This window comes from Aspergillus melleus (genome assembly GCF_016097325.1).
Source record: "Aspergillus melleus strain CBS 546.65 chromosome Unknown contig2, whole genome shotgun sequence".
Lineage (NCBI taxonomy): Eukaryota > Fungi > Ascomycota > Eurotiomycetes > Eurotiales > Aspergillaceae > Aspergillus > Aspergillus melleus.
This window is the reverse complement of record NW_025763371.1, coordinates 1,890,808-1,908,921: the sequence shown is the minus strand read 5'-3', so window position 1 is coordinate 1,908,921 and position 18,114 is coordinate 1,890,808. Positions and strand designations below refer to the sequence as shown.

At 49.6% G+C, this 18,114-nt stretch overlaps 11 protein-coding genes across 11 annotated transcripts; 7 read left to right on the top strand and 4 right to left on the bottom strand.

The window, feature by feature from the left end:
• Positions 1-1,939: 1,939 nt before the first annotated feature.
• LDX57_003426 (uncharacterized protein) lies at positions 1,940-3,140 on the top strand (the record flags this gene model as incomplete). Its single annotated transcript, XM_046085072.1, has 2 exons — positions 1,940-2,308; positions 2,379-3,140. 2 exons carry the CDS (start codon positions 1,940-1,942, stop codon positions 3,138-3,140), a joined length of 1,131 nt encoding a protein of 376 aa, XP_045941035.1.
• Positions 3,141-3,364: 224 nt separating this feature from the next.
• On the top strand, positions 3,365-3,697 carry LDX57_003425 (uncharacterized protein; the record flags this gene model as incomplete). Its single annotated transcript, XM_046085071.1, has 1 exon — positions 3,365-3,697. One exon carries the CDS (start codon positions 3,365-3,367, stop codon positions 3,695-3,697), a length of 333 nt encoding a protein of 110 aa, XP_045941034.1.
• Positions 3,698-4,110: 413 nt separating this feature from the next.
• On the top strand, positions 4,111-4,755 carry GRX5 (monothiol glutaredoxin GRX5; the record flags this gene model as incomplete). Its single annotated transcript, XM_046085070.1, has 3 exons — positions 4,111-4,137; positions 4,246-4,525; positions 4,604-4,755. 3 exons carry the CDS (start codon positions 4,111-4,113, stop codon positions 4,753-4,755), a joined length of 459 nt encoding a protein of 152 aa, XP_045941033.1.
• Positions 4,756-5,049: 294 nt separating this feature from the next.
• MUQ1 (ethanolamine-phosphate cytidylyltransferase) lies at positions 5,050-6,576 on the bottom strand (the record flags this gene model as incomplete). Its single annotated transcript, XM_046085069.1, has 4 exons — positions 5,050-5,364; positions 5,434-6,208; positions 6,274-6,391; positions 6,453-6,576. The coding sequence occupies 4 exons, from the start codon at positions 6,574-6,576 to the stop codon at positions 5,050-5,052; spliced, it is 1,332 nt and encodes a 443-aa protein (XP_045941032.1).
• A 476-nt stretch (positions 6,577-7,052) lies between these two features.
• LDX57_003422 (uncharacterized protein) lies at positions 7,053-8,129 on the top strand (the record flags this gene model as incomplete). Its single annotated transcript, XM_046085068.1, has 2 exons — positions 7,053-7,258; positions 7,373-8,129. 2 exons carry the CDS (start codon positions 7,053-7,055, stop codon positions 8,127-8,129), a joined length of 963 nt encoding a protein of 320 aa, XP_045941031.1.
• A 562-nt stretch (positions 8,130-8,691) lies between these two features.
• UPS2 (putative mitochondrial protein sorting (Msf1)) lies at positions 8,692-9,368 on the bottom strand (the record flags this gene model as incomplete). The annotated part of the gene is made up of 2 exons (XM_046085067.1): positions 8,692-9,108; positions 9,216-9,368. The coding sequence occupies 2 exons, from the start codon at positions 9,366-9,368 to the stop codon at positions 8,692-8,694; spliced, it is 570 nt and encodes a 189-aa protein (XP_045941030.1).
• Positions 9,369-10,075: 707 nt separating this feature from the next.
• Positions 10,076-10,781, top strand: DOT5 (thioredoxin peroxidase DOT5; the record flags this gene model as incomplete). Its single annotated transcript, XM_046085066.1, has 2 exons — positions 10,076-10,367; positions 10,477-10,781. 2 exons carry the CDS (start codon positions 10,076-10,078, stop codon positions 10,779-10,781), a joined length of 597 nt encoding a protein of 198 aa, XP_045941029.1.
• A 533-nt stretch (positions 10,782-11,314) lies between these two features.
• On the top strand, positions 11,315-12,021 carry LDX57_003419 (putative NADH-ubiquinone oxidoreductase 21 kDa subunit; the record flags this gene model as incomplete). Its single annotated transcript, XM_046085065.1, has 3 exons — positions 11,315-11,374; positions 11,432-11,928; positions 11,997-12,021. 3 exons carry the CDS (start codon positions 11,315-11,317, stop codon positions 12,019-12,021), a joined length of 582 nt encoding a protein of 193 aa, XP_045941028.1.
• A 269-nt stretch (positions 12,022-12,290) lies between these two features.
• LDX57_003418 (DUF1761 domain-containing protein) lies at positions 12,291-13,508 on the bottom strand. Its single transcript, XM_046085064.1, has 3 exons — positions 12,963-13,508; positions 12,598-12,902; positions 12,291-12,524 (listed from the first exon to the last, which is right to left on the bottom strand). The coding sequence occupies exons 1-3, from the start codon at positions 12,976-12,978 to the stop codon at positions 12,390-12,392; spliced, it is 456 nt and encodes a 151-aa protein (XP_045941027.1). The 5' UTR covers positions 12,979-13,508; the 3' UTR covers positions 12,291-12,389.
• A 166-nt stretch (positions 13,509-13,674) lies between these two features.
• EFM6 (Protein-lysine N-methyltransferase efm6) lies at positions 13,675-14,468 on the top strand (the record flags this gene model as incomplete). Its single annotated transcript, XM_046085063.1, has 2 exons — positions 13,675-13,931; positions 13,997-14,468. 2 exons carry the CDS (start codon positions 13,675-13,677, stop codon positions 14,466-14,468), a joined length of 729 nt encoding a protein of 242 aa, XP_045941026.1.
• Positions 14,469-15,618: 1,150 nt separating this feature from the next.
• Positions 15,619-17,745, bottom strand: MPP10 (rRNA-processing protein MPP10; the record flags this gene model as incomplete). Its single annotated transcript, XM_046085062.1, has 1 exon — positions 15,619-17,745. The coding sequence occupies one exon, from the start codon at positions 17,743-17,745 to the stop codon at positions 15,619-15,621; it is 2,127 nt and encodes a 708-aa protein (XP_045941025.1).
• Positions 17,746-18,114: the final 369 nt, after the last annotated feature.

The following is an 18,114-nucleotide window of genomic DNA, read 5'->3' as shown; positions in this document are numbered from 1 at the left end:
TTGGAAGGAAGGAAGAGGAAGAAAGAAGGGAGAGTGAGAAGGGCAAAACTTTAAGTTATTGACTGGAATGCCGGACTACCTGACCAAGTTCGTGACCGGGTAACCTTCCACCTCGGGGGTGCGTCATGGATAATTTTCGCTGGCTCTGAAGGAATTGTTCCAAGCCGGAATGGGGGCGGGTCCGATGACGGCGACGCGGCGTAAATCAGCATTGTCCCACCAATCAGACGCTCGGCAGCCCCGGGAGGGAGCGGGGCTGCCCAGTGATCCCGTGATGAGGGTGCCGTTCCCGAGCCTCCGTGCTCCCATGTGACCAGCAAAGATTTTTGTCGCCGTTACCCGGTCGGGCTAGAGCCCCTAATAATAGTAGAAACTACTGTCCATAGTAGACTTAATCTAGCGATTCACTCTTTTTTTACCCATTTGACATGTTCGATGGAAGCATGCACCTACTCAGTAGATCAGGGATACAGGTAGAGCGTGGGGGGGCTGGAATTGCTAAAGGCCTTGGTCATGGGACAACTTTCAAGTTCTCAGTACTTACTCCGGTGTAGCACAGTGGTTCCCCACGGAGCAGCTACGGATACATACTGAGTAGGTACAACAAAAACAGAGTAAGTAGGTGCTGCGTATACTGTAGATACCTGCAACCCCGATTACTCCGTACATTTTCCTAGTCGCCTCTATATAAAAATTTCCCCTTCCTCTTCCGTGTCATGTGCCTCCTTCTGGTCCTTTGGAATCCAGTCCAAGTTCTTGCAATTTTTTTTTGATCCACAGCTACCTGGGGTACGTAACTTCGGAAGGCGGTTCCAGACCCTTAAAGTGGGTACCGCCAACTACCGGTTGGCATTATTTATGTATTCCACTTTCCAGGGCAGATGCGAGCGCAACTAGGAATTAGTCGCAAGCCCAATGTACGGTGTACCCAGTGGTTTATGCCCTCTTATGATGTTATCTACAGTGCAGGCTCTAGAAACCTGGACATTTTCCCACTTCCCAGTTTTTTTTATTTTTTGTCCCGCCCATTATTGCTTCATGCTTTCCCAAGTGCACTGCACCCAACCCCTTGCTCTGCTTTGATTACCTCATCTGCAGTGTGCTAACGATCTACCTCAATGTGGTAGTACTGAGTGCTCAACTCGATATAGTTCCTTAATGCCTACTTTAAATCCATATTTATCTTACCCCTGGAATTTGAGGACCGCCACGTTGGAAATTCCCTTTTCCACGAATCAATGTTGACGGTGGCTGAGGCGTGGCAGACCACGGGAGACTAATATGGAAGGTTATGCTGCGAACGCCTATTCCGATCATACTCCTCGACTCGACCATGTTTTTTGAGCTGCATGTCTAAACGGCCGACTTCCTACATTTGATACAAGGGCGAGGAGGGGATAAACGGGCGGTACCTGGATCACCGCACACGCAAAATGCGGCTATGCGCCCGCAAGGACTTGCAGTCAATGAAAGTTCTCATCATGGCCCAGGCTATTTATCCTTAGGTTTTATGGGCGCAGGCAGATAACAACGGCTGGCGGGTAGAGGATTTGCTCATTTGGACATTTGCCGACCGAGGAAACGCGGTTGACGTCACTAGGCGGAATGGCTCCGAACGCGGAATCCTCGGTTGCTTCCTGGAGGGAGGCAGCGCTCTCTGGGGTTAGTACCCCGACTTTCCCCTGCACAGGAAAGGCGGGGAAGGGAGTCCCGGAGGCATATCAGCCCTGGTAGTCCTAATTCAAGGCTGATCAGAGCGGAAAAGTTTCCTCCCTTTTGGAGAGCGAAGGCGGTTGTCTTAAAGGACATGATAGCCGTGGCTACCATCGTCTTGTACTCTGCAACATTCCTGCGGTCACGCGATCCAAGCAGCAAGGTCAGCGGATAAAGAGCCAGGAAAAGAGCGCAGACGAATCGCGAAAACCAAAGCAGCGCTACAATGGCCATAGGGATGGTACTGTCTGTTGTGCAGGAGAGCGTTGTCCAGTCACCCCTGCGGGCGTTGGCCGCTATCTTCTTCACTGTCTCTTTGCTTTACACTATCGCCAATGAATTCATTCGCTCCTCTGCTAGGGTCCCGGGGATTGGAGGGCCTCGTGGGGTACCGTTGATTGGCAATTTGATTCAGATCCGGCAGAATGCAGCAGAACAATACCGCATATGGTCGAAAGCGTATGGTGCGGTCTATCAAATCCAACTTGGCAACATTCCCGTCATCGTTGTGAACTCGGCGGCGGCTGCGAAAGCTCTATTTGGGCAGAATGCCCAGGCGCTCAGCTCGAGGCCAGAGTTCTACACTTTCCACAAAGTACATTCTATTACCCTTCTTTGTTCTGACATATGCTGACTGGCACAACGCGATCTAACGTACGGTCCAGATTGTTTCTAACACGGCTGGTACTACCATTGGCACTTCCCCATACAGCGAGTCGTTAAAGCGACGCAGAAAAGGTGCTGCGTCGGCCCTGAATCGACCTTCGGTCGAATCTTATGTCTCGCACTTAGACCTGGAGTCTAAAGCATTCGTGGCGGAGCTTTCCAAGTATGGGCACTCTGGAAAGAACCCGGTGGATCCAATGGCAATGATACAACGGCTCAGCCTAAGTCTAGCTCTGACCTTGAACTGGGGGACACGTGTGGCATCCCGAGAAGAGAACCTTTTTGACGAGATCACCCATGTCGAAGAAGAAATCAGCAAGTTCCGAAGTACCACAGGCAATCTGCAAGACTATATCCCGCTTTTGCGTTTGAACCCATTCAGCACCAATTCACACAAGGCCAAGGAGATGAGAGATCGTCGTGACCGCTACCTCCACGGACTCAACCGTGACTTAGACGCCCGAATCGAGAAAGGGGTCCATAAGCCTTGCATCCAAGCCAATGTTATCCTTGACAAAGAAGCCAAATTGAGTCCAGACGAGCTCACCTCCATCAGCTTAACCATGCTTTCGGGGGGGCTTGACACTGTTACCACGCTCGTAGCCTGGAGTATCGCTCTCCTCGCGAAACGACCAGACATCCAAGAGAAGGCTACAGCGGCGATTCAGGAGATGTACGGACAGAATCAACCAATGTGCGACGCGGCGGACGACCAGAAATGCGTCTTTGTTGCGGCCTTGGTGAAAGAATGCCTCAGGTGAGTAATTATTGTTTCTTAGCGACGCAACACGCAAAGCGACTAGTTGAGGTTGACAGCATTGCCTAGATACTTTACAGTTCTTCGCCTCGCGCTTCCTCGAACTTCGATCCGGGACATTACTTACGATGGTACTGTGATACCCAAGGGAACTGTCTTTTTCTTGAACTCCTGGGCTTGCAATATGGGTGAGCTGCCCCTCGGTTGGGTTCCCCCCGTACATTACGTATGCTGATGTATCGACAACCCTTGGCAGACCCCGAGGTCTGGAGCGACCCGGAGGAATTTCGACCAGAACGGTGGATAGAGCAACCAGATGCACCCATGTTCACATACGGAATGGGTTACCGTATGTGCGCTGGCTCACTGCTTGCAAACCGTGAATTGTACTTGGTCTTTATGCGAACCCTCAACAGTTTCTGGATAGAACCGTATGACGAGATTGACTGGCATCCGGTCAAAGGCAATTCCGATCCCACCAGTCTAGTGGCCATTCCAAAGAGATATAGGGTCAGGTTCATTCCTAAAAACGAGGAAGCGCTTGCCCAGGCTCTGATCTGAGGGACCGAATGCCCCCCATGATTTGTCCGGGGCCATCAATGGCCCATCCAATTGTTTGCGAATTAGGTACTCCGTACTACTTAACCGATTCCACTGTTTCCCAGAATGTATTAATGAAATGGTTGATTGTCATCACCTATTACACCTAGTCTCATCACAAATACCACAATGTTGAGATGATTGCGCTGTAGACGAGATTTCTAGGATAAGAATAATAGCAAAGATTGGGTCTGAGACCACGGTTCGTGCTGTTCGATAACTAGGTACGATGCTCTATTACTAATCCTTTCCGCTGTTTTGCTTAGTGATCAGTGGCTCCCGAGGTCGAGGAAATTCCGTCATCATCCCGGACAAGCCCAGAAATCACCATCTGGTTGTCTTTGCATTTTCAAGGTAGCATCACACCTTTCACCATGTTTTCAAGGACTCTATTCTCATCTGTAAGTTTGTCCTTTCTCTTGTACTTCTTCTTCTTTATTTTGGGGCCTCGAATATATCCCCCATGCGTTGGTCTCCCCTCTGAAATCCCAACCTTACTGAAATTCCAGACAATCCGGCCTCTCTCCCGGCCGTCATACGTCTCGTCGCCGCTCTCTACAGGCCTCCGGCTTCCCTCAGTCCTCCATGCCCGGCTACTGTCGAATGAAACGAGGTCCGCTATCGATAAAGCAGTTGGCTCTGCCCCGGTGGTCCTTTTTATGAAGGGAACCCCTGAGACGCCCCAATGCGGCTTTTCACGAGCAAGTATTCAGATTCTAGGATTGCAAGGTGTAGACCCAAAGAAGTTTGTCGCATTCAATGTGCTGGAGGATACAGAGCTTCGCCAAGGTATGTGTTCGAATACAACAAGACTGCGTGATCGGCCTGTCCTAGTAGTTTCATCGGCTAAGCCTTGTCATCTGGCAGGTATCAAAGAGTATTCCGATTGGCCAACAATTCCACAACTGTATTTGGACAAGGAGTTCGTTGGCGGTTGCGATATATTGATGTCTATGCATCAGAATGGAGACCTCGCAAAGATGCTTGAAGAGAAGGGCGTCTTGGTTGCTGTCGATTGAGTCAAGGATTCGAGAGAAATTTAGGAATATCCTAATGTATCATTCTTCTTTGTCTTCCTCCCCCTCTTCGTTGACCTAGTTATCTTGTGCGAATAGAAACCCAACTCAAAGGTCTGTTTTCTGAAGCCCGACAGGAAGGCCTCGGCTAGTACTGGTGGCTATATTTCATGCGTTCGGGCAAATTGCCCATCTCAAACAATGAAGGTCTCGGTACATGTCATTAGTCTTACAGGCAACGAGCGAGTATCCGAACAGTATCTACTGGTCAATTCATGTTCCTTGGGTATCGTCGGTCTAAGTTGTGGCTTCCTTCGCTTTTTCCAATTCTTCAATGATCCCCTTTTGCAATTTGGCACGCTGTCGCTCTTCGTAGGCTTCACGACTCTTCAATATTCTCTCAACTATCTCACCAGCATTCACATGTTGGAAGAGATGATTGTTGGTTTCCTTGAATATGCCCATTCTCTTGGGAGCAGAATAAGGGTCATATGTGAGGGGTATAAAAGTCGTGGGCCCGTGGTAAACAACATCTGGAACACCTAACGGCATGGCTCTTAAGTATGGCTCGCTTGGTGAGAATGGGGCAGAAAATATGACGCCGTGGATGTACTAGATCAAAGCCGTTAAACAAAGGTATCCAGAGGAAATGGTGGGGGACTTGGGACTCAAAAAACATACGCGACATTGGAGAACACAAAGCCCGCGTTCGAATATGTTCATGATAGGGTAATTTAGCCCTTTCCAATGATTAATCACATCGTCATCATGAATACCGGCAACAACGTAGGCCGGCCCGTAGTCTTCTCCGCATTCATCGAGTCTCTTTTTTCTTTGCTCTGGTTCGAACCAGCCACGCTCACGACCCGCAGCTTCCTCGTACGATAAAACCTGTCTGAGAAATTCAATGTGGCCGGATGAGAAGAGATCAAACCCTCCGTCCACATAAACAATTCGTTGTCCTGGCTTAGATGATTTGCCCCCAACCAGAGTTTCAAAGGACCCTGGTTCTTCGACGGTGTTGTCGGATTTTGCCGAGCTTGAGCCATCCCATATCCAAACGTGCGGCCCAGGCTGTAAGCCACTCTCATCCGTGGCATAGTCACAAATGCGCTGCTTGAGGGTAGAAGCTGATAGCCTGCGTTCTTCCTCGCTCCCTGATCCCTCCTCACCAGCAAGCGTCTTCTGTACACTCTTGACGAAATGTCCTTTGGTGCATAGAAGCATACGGCCAACAAGATCAGTGGTCGAGATACCCGGGGTCCTTTTAACGACTTGAAAACGCCCTGCGGCCTTTACAAATCGATAGCAATCATTCCCATCACTGTCGGAAGTGATGTCGTCCCCGTGAACCACATACTGACACCCATAATGGGAGACCCATGGGAGGTATGTAACGTAAGGAGCATGCGGCACACAGCGAGTTACCCAGCGACATGCTTCCACCGCCGCTACACTGGCACCGGAGGCAATGATTTTAGCAAGCAAAGCGAGATACAAAAGCGGGAGGGGTAATCCAACCGTTCTTGTAAAGTCATCACCGTAGGACCTTTATTCTCCAGGATTGCTTCATCAGAATGAACCCCGACACAGAGTTCATTGCCCAATTTGCGGGCTTGGAGCATGGCCCCCGCGTGTCCTAAATACCTCGGCCCAGATGAGCATCGTAGGCTGCTAAGACGCAAGCAAAGCTTCCTTACCATGATGACTGAAATCGAAACATCCATCTACCCAGAGACGATGCTCTGAGATTGGGACATCTTCCTGGGGGTCCACTGGCCATTCACCGGGCGAAGGGACTACTTCCTCTGGCGAAGTAAACATCGAGAAAGGGTGATTGGATATATGGGGAAAGAAATGGTTCCAAAGCTCGAGGATACCACCGGATATTGTGTTCTTGTATGGTTGGAAATCAATGCAATTTATTTGTGTTTCCTCTGCTGTGTACCAGAGATCGATCTAAATGAAGCTGCGAAACGACAAGAGGGAGAGGGGCTCGGTGAGGGGCCGTCCTAACCCCACGGAGGGCGGTGAGCATGTCGACCCGCTTGATACCTAAGGCACCTAGGTACCTTATCGGAACACCGCCCAACTTACCGCCTCGTTGCCGCGATTATCGGATCGAGAGAGCCACATCTTTGTCGGTACTCCACTAATATGTGCCAAACCAAGTTCTAACAAGCAAGATATAACAAGAGGCAAAAAAGGGGGCCATTTCTACCAGCGGCGTGGGGCGTTTACCTAGTCCATCATAACAGTGGCTTTCTATCCACACAAGTTGTTGTCAAGGACCGTCAAGCATGATCTCCTCTACATTTGCCCCTAATTTGTCTCGTCGGGACACGGGCAAATCGAGCATAGGGCATGACAATGCCACCGGTGCAGCTCCTCCTCCATTAGCCAGTGGAGGGGGGACTTTTGGGCCACAGAGTGCCACGGCGATTTACCAGCACATCCATGATATGGCTACCAAGCGAATATCCACATTGGACTACTTGCGAAAAGCGTCAGTTGCCTCTATTTGATCCCCGGATGCGAGTCTGTTTAAGACAGGAGAAAGAGATATTCCAAAAGAGAATGATTATGCGTCTATATCCGCTGACACTTCCGTACTCAACAGGCATGAAGGCCGCATTTACTGGTTTAATACGGTACATTTCTCGCGCACTGACATTGGTCGAATCCCCTACTTCGAATCCCGAAAACTCTCCCGCCGCGCCATCAACTATCTCCTGCTGGGCTTGTCGCTTCCACCAATACTCGACGTCAGTTCGACTCCCGCCGAGTATCTGCGCGCATTGAACGCTCTTCTAGTTGAGTTCGAAACTTTCCAGCAAGTGCACCCACCGGACGGGAGTTCATCTTCATCTCTAGCCAGAGCACGAATTCCTCAGATGTTCAAAAGAGCTGCACAGGCTGGGGCTAAAACTCGACGAGCAAGCTCGGCTACTGAAATCGGCCTGCCTATGCAGTCTAGTGACCCGTCCGACCTGAAAGGCATGACAGGGAATATATCCTCTTCTGCCACGGCGGCAGCTGTCATTTCTTTTCCTCACACTGAAGCCTCGGAACTTCTACCGGGCGAAGAATACTCGTATCTCTTGACCCCGTCATTGCCCTTCGAACCGGATTACTTCGAGACCTTTGTAACTCTGTGCGACGTACTGATAGATTGTTATACTCGGCTTGCCTCGTTGATCTCGAGCCCCTCGGTGTGCACTGTCGGGTTGGGTGAGATGTTCTCCAAGGCAGATGCCAAAATTAGAAAAATCATGGTTGCCGGCATTGTACGAGAGTTCGAAGACGCAAGTCGGAATAATGCCAAAAACGAAGTCTTTGGGGTTAGCCGCGTGGTTCTTGGTGGCCTTTTAGGTTGACACTAAAGAAGTATATGCCATTGCCTTAATTGATACTCGAGTGAACAAAATTCAGTGGAGGCTTGGATTCTCAACCTGTTCTCTTGCGATAAGTAGCGGTCACATTTGTCAAAAGTACTCGATGACTCTGTAGGTCATCCCGGTTCCTCATCGATATCGGAAAACCGGGCGCTGGTCCCCAGTGAGCTAGCCCAGCCGTTGCGAGGTCGTTTGCTCGAGGCGGTCTCGGGGAAGAAGCGAGAATCTGGAACGGTTCAATGCGGACGTTCTTAAGAATGAGACATATCGTAGTGGAATGAATGGATTGGTATCGGATCGCAAGGTTCGTTAAAACAGCAGTAATAATTTTAAGGGTACAGCAGCAACACCAGGACCAATACCAAAGAGTCTAGGGGATTCTGTCAAGATAACGTATCAAACGCCATGCCACACCAAACGCTTTAAAACATGTCAGAATAACGCCAGTATATGCAACCGCTCAGATCATCGAGGTTCAAGAAAAACAAATCTGGTTGCCCGCAAGCACCGCCAAACGAGCCATGGGGCAATATGCGAGCTGGGATCATGGTTGCATTTTCCGCTCTAGCTCGCGCTGTTCGCCAAAGACTCGTCGGCTCATTTCGAGAACAGCCTCGAAACCTTCCCGCCCCCTCTTAGCGTTTTGGCTGAACCTCTCCACACTCGCCTCCTCGACTTTGTTCTTGATCTTCTGCCAGCCACCGCATAACGCAGTTATCTTCGCTTCTTGGTTGAAGCTGGTGGTTGAGGTCGGTTCTTCTGACGATGGTTGATATGTAACAGTCTCTCGGACATTAAGAACGTTAGACCACGTAAGATTCGACGAGCACATCGTGACCTTTTTTGAGATTGGATCGACATAAGATATCTCGTAGACATGGGAGGTAGCGCTGCCGCCAAAAAGCGAGAGGACCCATTGTGGGACAGATTGATCGCAGGTAATGAGACGCTCGGTACGCAACTAATTGATGGTAACGTCAGCGACCGTTCAGGACATGAGCGGGGTTTGGTCCAAAGAACAAAAAATATAAATTCAACAAAATGACCGTGGATGTTAGATTTACATACAATGCCAGTGGTTGAATCGACGCTTCTCGATAAGGTATCTACCGCCACGACGTGGGGAGATTTATCATTCCAGGGGCAGTATTTGCGCCAGTTGGCTGCTGAAACCTCCTCCCATGAATAATCGAAGGTGCATGTTGAAGAAAAGACCTTCATGATGAGGCTCGCCGATCCGGATTATCTGTGAAGATTTTGTGATTTCCCACGGCGTTCGAGGAAGGGTCGGATCCAGTAACTCCGGGTGATTGCCTGTGGGGATGCTCTATTGAAGCAATTTGATGGTTATGAGAAGTAAGAATGAAAGCCTGTATTCATATTTAAGACGAGTGATCGATGGCAAAAGGAACTCCAAACACCGTCAAGTGGGTGGCGAAGGAACGGGGTGGATGTACGGAGTAATGACAAAAAAAATTCTCTTCCCAAGCGCCGGGTTTTCCCGGTCATCAGGTACATCAACTCTAAGTCCAAATCTGGGGCAGGGACTGGGCCGTGACAATGATAACTCGCCATTTCTCTTTCTTCTTGGTTCTTAGTTCTTAGTTCTTAGTGGACTATTAAAGCAAGTGCTTAGAAAGGAAAGGGCCACTTATTGAAATAAAAGTGCAGGCAGTACTTAAGGAGGTACTCCCAACTTTCGTATCTATACGAATATGTTACCGCCCAGGCTGTACGTAGGTTTGCCCGGTGTATTGATAATCAATCTATACCTGGTAACGTAGGGGTGTCGGCCTAGACAAGGTGTGAGCATTAGTGCAACAATTTGCAGCCTACAGAAAGGACGATAACTTTTGTGAGAGTCTCCTGGTCCCACCCGACATCAGTACTACACTTTCACCTAACTACAACAAAGCTTGTCAAAAAGGATGGTTGAACTTCGCAAGCGCAAGGTCTCTGAACAGCCTCCCGCGGTAGAGAAAAGGGTCAAGAAAACCGCCACCACTGCCAAAGCATCGACTGGAGCAAGTGGGAAGGGACGATCCATCTCGGCGACTTCTCCGGCGTCCATCCATAAGGTCGGAGACAGGGTCGCGTTGGATGACTTTGGCGGACAAGTTGAGACCAACGATGGAAAACAGACCTCATTGAAGGAATTGGTCGACAGCAGCCAAAGTGGAGTGGTCCTGTTTACATATCCAAAAGCCTCTACTCCAGGTTGTAAGTTGTTCAACTGTCTCCGAAGAATGCCGTCAGTTCGTATACTTGCTGCTATTGATCGCGGACACGTCGATGACACCAATATGGAAAGAGGCTCACATTATTCAAGGTACGAAGCAAGCATGCATGTTCCGCGACAGCTATGACCACTTAACGTCCACTGGACTGTCAATCTATGGGCTGTCGGCGGATTCACCAAAGGCGAATAGCACATTCAAAACCAAACAAAAGCTCCCTTATCCTCTCCTCTGTGATCCTACATTTGGTCTTATCGCAGCGCTGGGACTCAAGAAGTCACCCAAAGGTACAATCAGGGGTGTGTTCGCTATCAACAAGAGTGGTGAGGTTCTGCTGTCTCACAAGGGAGGACCAGACGCGACTGTAGAGGCTACTCGACAGTTGGTCGCTAAGTGAGCATGGTGATCAAAATCATCAATATTGATTTGCACCGAATTCCCTGTCACAATGACAAGACATTCACTGGGTACTGGTCTCTTGATTATTGGTTTTATATGATTGAAGGCTAGATACTTGGTATTCCTTGACCCAATGCAATACATGCAACAATGACTTGATGACAGACCCTCTCGATCATATTGGGGGGCGGAAGCTATATATTGCCCGGTTGTTTACTTGAATTTCATTCCAAACGAACAAATAAAGTAAGAAATATAGAATCCGATTTAATATTCCATTATCATTCAAATGGCAGCATTAAAGGAGGCCATCATCTCGGAGGTACTGTTCTTCCGGCTGTGCCGACACTCGCCGTTTCGCCGGATTCTCTGGAGGCCTCGTCCAACACAGCAGAAGGTGATTGTGTTCCCCTTGTCCCCCAGCAGCCATTCCAAAAAAATCACTAGGTTAGTATATGGCGATTGAAAGGACCGAAATGGGAACGTTCACGGCGCTGATAACCTCTAGAGGGCACAAAATCTTGACCGAACATGGGTCGCGGCTTTCTCAACGCGGCCAAGTCCGCATCGAATGTCATAGCCGTTAATAAGGTATGAAAATCCCATGGCTTTCTTGACTTCTGATTTCATGCTCCTAAACGACACTAGAAATATACCCTTCAATCCGTCGGAGTATGGGAACGGCTCCGCCGTATCTTTTCCATCGAACCCAACCGTTCAACCGGTGTGCCATTGAATTCTCAGTTTCGATTGCCGACCCCTGGCTCCCTGCCTCCGCTTAGCTATGATGACCCGGTCACTGTACCGGCTGGCGATATTGCCGACAACCCGTACTGGAAGCGCGATGTTCGGAGGAGTTACCCCCGGCTCAGTACCGTGAACCAGGCCGATGCCGTTGGTCTTCTCAGCGTTGGTAGCCAAGCAGCGCCCAAGGATGATGTTTTGCAAGTCGGCGAGGCCGGAGAGAAGCAGCTAGTCTCGGTCAAGCAACAGGGGGAACAGCGTGGCTTGGCCGGCCTGTTCGAAAAAGACAATAAGGGCATCAAAAGCGTCCTGGGTGCCAATGGTTTGCCGCCAATGCCCTGCAACTTGAATTCCTCGGCCTCGAAGTATCAGCTAGGCGATGACCACGGCTACCCTGATGTGTATGTCTTACTTACTCTCCCTTGGTCTTTACGGGTAGTTGCTGTTCTTGGCTAACATTTCAGGAAAGCTACCCTTGCCGTACCTTTGTTTAGTCGCTCGATTGGCCTAATGGGATGACATATGTCTAAGCCTTTGACCTCATATAGCAGAGAAGTCAAGTGTGAAAACAGGACTAGTATGTATTAACAATGCCATTTTGTGTTACTCCCGGGTATGAACTCTAGCTGCAGAAGGTATCGATAGATTTTCGACCATGATATTGAAGCAGGGCATAACTGTGGGACTTGCATGCGGCGGCTGACCAAGTCATATCCACGACCGCGGGTTTATATGATTTGTATGGACTACATTCGCTTGTTCACTACTGCTGCATGTATAACGCGGTGTACATTGTTTGAGTATTATGAGACTAAGCTATACAAGATAATTCAAGGCGTACGAATCCTTCTCTTCGGGGCACTTAATCGAATGGATTTGTGCGCGTACCCCACCATGTCAGGAACAAACTCAGACCGACTGTTTCAAACACTCTACTCACAGCTCCCACGGCCACCGTATCCAAGGGTCTCTTCTCCGCAAACACTTGGCTGATGAACTGTTTCCGAAGGAGGGCATGTTAGCGTGTCTTACCCAGGGTAGGGGGAGGGGGATGGTAGGAGACCACGTACACCTGGGGCAGCGCTTGCCATGAAAACTAGCCCACCCAGATACGCCGCACCCTTGTAACTCAAGGTTCCAGTGGCATTGATCAAAGCTGCCACCCCGTAGGTCTGCAAAGCACTTCCAGCCAGGGAACTACCCCAGGCAGCTGCGGCTCCAGCAGCCTCCTTGGATTTGAGGAACTCCTCCTTTGAATTGGCGGCTTGCGCCCGGTGGTAGGTGTCGCCAAAGACCGGTGCAAGTATACCCAAGGAGGCGGAATGAGTGAAGAAGGTGCCAAGTACAATGGCCGATGGCTTCACCGGAGGTAGATCTAGTTTCTCCTCTTAGCATCTGTTCCGAGTAGTAAGTCAAGCGCAAACCAGGCACTTACAGTGAAGAGTAGTCATTTTTGAGGTTTGACAACGAATATCGAGAGATGCTTGGTTGGATGTGGGAAAGGTGTTAATTACCTAGTGGTCTGGAGTACAAGGAAGCTTTTTCAGGATACATGGACATGATGGTTCTTATAGATCAGTTCAGTTCAGATGTGGTGTCATCATGGGACACGAGGTGACGTATCTATGATCAAGAGACACCGTCTCTACCTGCGGAGAGACTATCGCGGGGAGTGACAAGAAATGACGTCAACTATCGGGTTACGAAGTAGTAGGTAAAAGTTGAAACTTATCATGCCTTGTTTCCCCCTGGCCAGTAATTGTTGGACCGGTTGAACCTCCTTGGAGATAGTAGGACATAGCGCAAATCACCTAGCTAGTAGTAGGATGCCCCATATCAACTTCCAACGCCCCTCTCTATCCTCGAGTCTCGACCCTCCGGGATCCCGGCGCCAGAGAGCAAAATGCAAAATTTGCAAGAATGGGTCGCTCTAACCACCAGTCCGCATTTAGTGCTATCTGCACAATTCAGGAAGAGCCTTCCCCCTCCCCTTTTGGTTCTTACCCGAAGGCCCAAGTCTATCTGGATTGTCCATTTTTGCCACGCAACGTTTGGGAAATGGTTGTTCTTGACTGATCGAATAACGTATTCCTTCTGTGTCCGCCAAAACATCAACCCATCCGCAGCAAGCCCCCTCCGGACACGCCATGGAGCAGCCTGACGATCGTCTTCCAGCTCCGGACGGTTTGAACGATGACTTTGAGGTCAGCGAATCCCTTGTTCCCATGCGGGACCTTAAAGCAGCCGAACAGAACACCGTCTCCTTTGATGGTCTTTTGGCGGAGCCCTTAATTCTCAAGGAGGATCTCAAAGAAGGGTGCGGGGGCCAGCTTTGGCCGGCCGGTATGGTGCTTGCAAAGTATCTGTTACGGCGGCACCGCTCGGATCTTTCGAACAAAACCATGTCGGTAGGCCCCGGATCCTTTGCTCCCCTTCCCTGTGCCGGTTTTCTCTGACCGTCCCGAGCAGAATTGAATTGGGAGCCGGTGGCGGGCTGGTGGGGCTTGCGGTTGCACGTGGTTGCAACATCGGCAAACCCCCTCTATACATTACGGACCAAGCGCCCATGCTCCCTTTAATGGAAACGAATATTAAGATCAACAACCTGGCCTCGACCGTTGTCGCCGGGGTGCTGAACTGGGGAGAGCCCATTCCAGATCTTATCCCAAGCCACCCGGCCGTCATACTTGCCGCTGATTGTGTTTACTTTGAGCCAGCTTTCCCTCTGCTGATTTCGACATTGGGGGATCTGCTGGGCCCGGAATCCGTTTGCTATTTCTGTTTCAAGAGACGCAGACGCGCCGATCTTCGCTTCATGAAAATGGCTAGAAAGGCATTCGAGGTGGAAATTGTCACCGATGACCCCGAGGCCGAAGCGTACGGGCGAGAGAATATATCCATCTTTTCCATACGCCCTAAACAGAGTGAGGCAAGACCCTAGCAATTCCAGTGGAAGCGAAAGCGCGGCTTAATCCCAGTGACCGCCGCAGTGGGGTATTATGTGCAAGCCCCCAGCGAAAAGGGTGGTCTCGGGGTACTAAAAAAGAAAGGCTGTATGTAGTATGGGGTTGAACTTGAACAGTGTAGGGAACTTGTTGGTGAGACTTGTTGATGAAATTGCTCGATTCGAACCACTGTCTCTTTACTAACTAGTGTTTGTTGGATTCTTAGTTCTTCACAAGGGACATAGACAGAAGAGAACTGTACTCTACTCCGTTGTTATACTTGATGCCCAGCATCGAACCTTCAACTTGACGAGGAAGCTCTAGAGATGGGCTACCAATGGCAATTGTAGACATCGTTGATCACAATAGAATTCGCCGATTCTACTACACAGTAGACTGACCCTAAGAAAGATTCCTAACTGCGGTTGGAGAATATAGGGCCGAAAGACGCAGAACGGTGGGGAATGCCAACTGACCTCATTCACGGCAGGGTGGCCTCCTGAAACTTCTTTCTTTGATTCTGTACAATAATCCTACGCTACCAAGATAACGGTACATTTCCCTACCAGACGCGGCTCAGTCCATGTCTGCCTAGGAGTCATCTTCAGTATCCAGTGCGGTCTTGCCGTCTGGTGGTTGATGGTGTCACACTTGTGTCCGGTTCGTACAAATATTTCAGCGCCTGCACCCGCCATAAGCTGTCCGAATCTTAATCACAACACTAAAGATGTGGGGATGGGGGAGGGAGGGAGAGAAAAGGAGAAGATTTGTCCATTGCTACGGAGTACCGTACGTGGCAAGCCAGCGTGGGAATCCGGTATCAAATAGCCCGGGCTACTTACAGAGTATAGAGTGGATGTACTGTACTGTGTACTCCTTATATATGTTTCGTTGACTGGTCATGTGTAGTTGCCCAAGAACGGAATCTAAGTCCAGTAGATATCTATATACAGCTACAAGTCGCTACGGGCACAGAGATCTGCACCCCCCAAACGTCAAAGCCGGAGTCATCTTTCCCCTGAAGGGTACCTTGGACAGTCATGTGGTTTCCGTTGGTCAATTTTGGTCAATTATTAAGTGGTATGATCTGTACAAAACAAGATCTTCACCTTCGCTGTTTAGAAACATTCTACATCGTACACTACCCTAAAGCTTCAACATGTCTGCACCCTTTCCACGGCCTCCAGCGCTCGTCTCTGAAACCCTGTTGCCCTGAATGTCAGTGACCTCACCCTGCTTCCCGATAACTTTAACGCCGCCCTTTCTTAAATCAGACACGACTTGTTGTCTTTCGGCCGCTTTCCCAGTTGTTTGCCTTGAGGGGTCATTTCCGGACTTCTTTTGCTTCTTGTTCTGGCGCCGAAGCCTGGCCTTTTCTTCCCGCGTCATCTCTTCCTTGGATACCGAAACTCCGTTCTTCAGAACCCTTTCGCCAGCAACATTGCCATTATCCCCGGGGGTATAGATTTCTTGTGGTGCCAGAGTAACCGTATCATTGACAGTGCTGGATGCTGTTGGTCGCGCATCCTCCATGGTGATTGTTGCCACATCAGTAACCACATTTATACTTGGCTGTGGAGCTTTGGGTTTATAGTGCCAATTTGAGAGGGTGTCCAGTTGGGAGCCGATTTCCTTCCACAAATTAGTGATCTCTGTATGCTCTCGCACCAGTTTCTGATCTTTTGGATCAACGTAATTCGGATCCGTGGCACGAAGATGGTCTGTTTCATAAAGCTCGGCAAGACCCTGCTGGGGTTTAGCATCATCCAATTCAAATCGCCCTCTCCGTGCATCTCGTGCATCTGAAACGCCAGGGTGTCGACGAATGATCTCGTCAAATTCTCGTGCCAGAATTCGACGCTTGACGAGCTCCTCAATATCTTCCGAGACTTCCGCAGTGACTATCGGCACCGGCTTCCCAACTCGTTCAAATTCCATATCCTCCTCGATGAGAGAGTTCACGGGCCTTTCAACTGCTCTAGCCTCGCCCCCAAGCATCCATTCTTTCTTGGCAACATTGGCGGCTTCCAGGCGTCGAATCTCATCGGCAATTTGTGCGCGCCGTTTCTCATGAGTCGAACGCTGGCCTTGGGGGTCGCTTGAAACGTTATCAGAGGCATCCATTTCGTCGGCCGAACTTTCGTCGTCGAATAGATCGCGGCGAGCATCGGCCATCGCACGATCTATATCGCTGTCGACAATTGTTTCGCGAGGTTGCGTTTTTGGTAAGGGGCGGGATACCTTGCCGGTGGCCTTACGGGGAGGCGGCGCGAAGAAATCGGAATACTTGATGTCGCTTGTGTTGATCCAGCCGTTATCATGTGAGTCACCAGCATCGCTGCCGTCCTCTGAGCTCAGCCCATGATCAACCCCCATGTTATCAAATGTGGGCCCTTCTTCGTCGCTCTCTTCATCGGAGCCGAGATCACGGGGATGATGCTTGGAGTTTGCGACTGAGCTTGTAGATGCCAGCGGATTAGAATGCCAGTTAATAACCTCCTCATCACTCTCGGCATCATCATCTGGCCCACCCCTGGCATCTTGTTTCTCAAATACCTCCGATTGTTTGTTGAAATCGTCGATCGAAAAAAAGCCATCGTTAAGATTGAAGGGATCTTGCATATATGTATCCTGACCAAGATTGTCGTGACTTATATCACCCGCATCTTCAGAATTACCATCGTCTGATCTGTCGTCAAAACCTCTCGGTTCTGAACCCGAGTGCGAAGAGGCATCAGATTCCACTGCGGATTCTGTGCCGGCTTCTTCGGAACCATCACTTGATTGATCTGTATCATCTCCGAGAGGGGTATTCAGGCCACCAATTGACCGTTCGTCAGATTCAAGTTCCACGTTGTCGGGACGGGTTGCAGCAATTTGGGCATGGTGCAAAGACACATTTCGCGTATAGTCATGCTCAATTTCTTGACTGGAGGAATGGAGAATTCTCAGGGCTTGCTCCCATATCTGTTCGGAAGAAAATCCGTCCACATATAATTGTTTGAGCTGCAAAACGTGATTGTCGGATTCTTGAGAAGATCCCGGTCTCTTGCGCTTCCTATTGTTTTGAAGGCGCGCACCTTGTGAGGCGCAAACCGAAGAAGCGAGCACATCGATCATGTACTTGGAAAGGGCCACCGATTGAGTGTGAAGCTTGTTTGTTGGATGAAGAAAGGTCCATGGCGCAGATAAGGCGGTATTGGTGACAAAATTGCGGTCGCCGGAACCAAGAGCGTCGGGGACATGGTCCAGAAAATGTTTACTGTGGCTCATTTTGGGGCGAGAAAGGCAGTAAATTGAGACCGGCCCCAGAAAGACAAGAAATGAAGCAGCAGAAAAAGGGCAGGTTGCTGATCAAATACTTCGGTTCAGAAATATTCCCGGGGGGTCCAAAAAAAAAAAAAAAAACCTAGCCAAAAGATGAGCGCGCCTAATATGGTTAGCCGCAGCATTAGTACAAATATAGTAGGCGGTGCCCGTATACAGATCCCAATCGTGGCCGAGTTACTACGCAGTAGATTGCAGATAAACATGTCCCCATACTAGACAGTAGAAACGTTCATCGGCCAGCCTGCACAAACATTCAAAAAACCCCCCCGAACTGCACCCACGATTGGCTTGTTGTTAAATGTGGTTATGGTT

Excerpts from the sequence above, each read along its gene's own strand:
- LDX57_003418 (XM_046085064.1), bottom strand. Across the intron at positions 12,525-12,597 it reads TGGCAAGCGCTGCCCCAGGT|TTCATCAGCCAAGTGTTTGC; the intron begins GTACGTGGTCTC and ends CTTCGGAAACAG.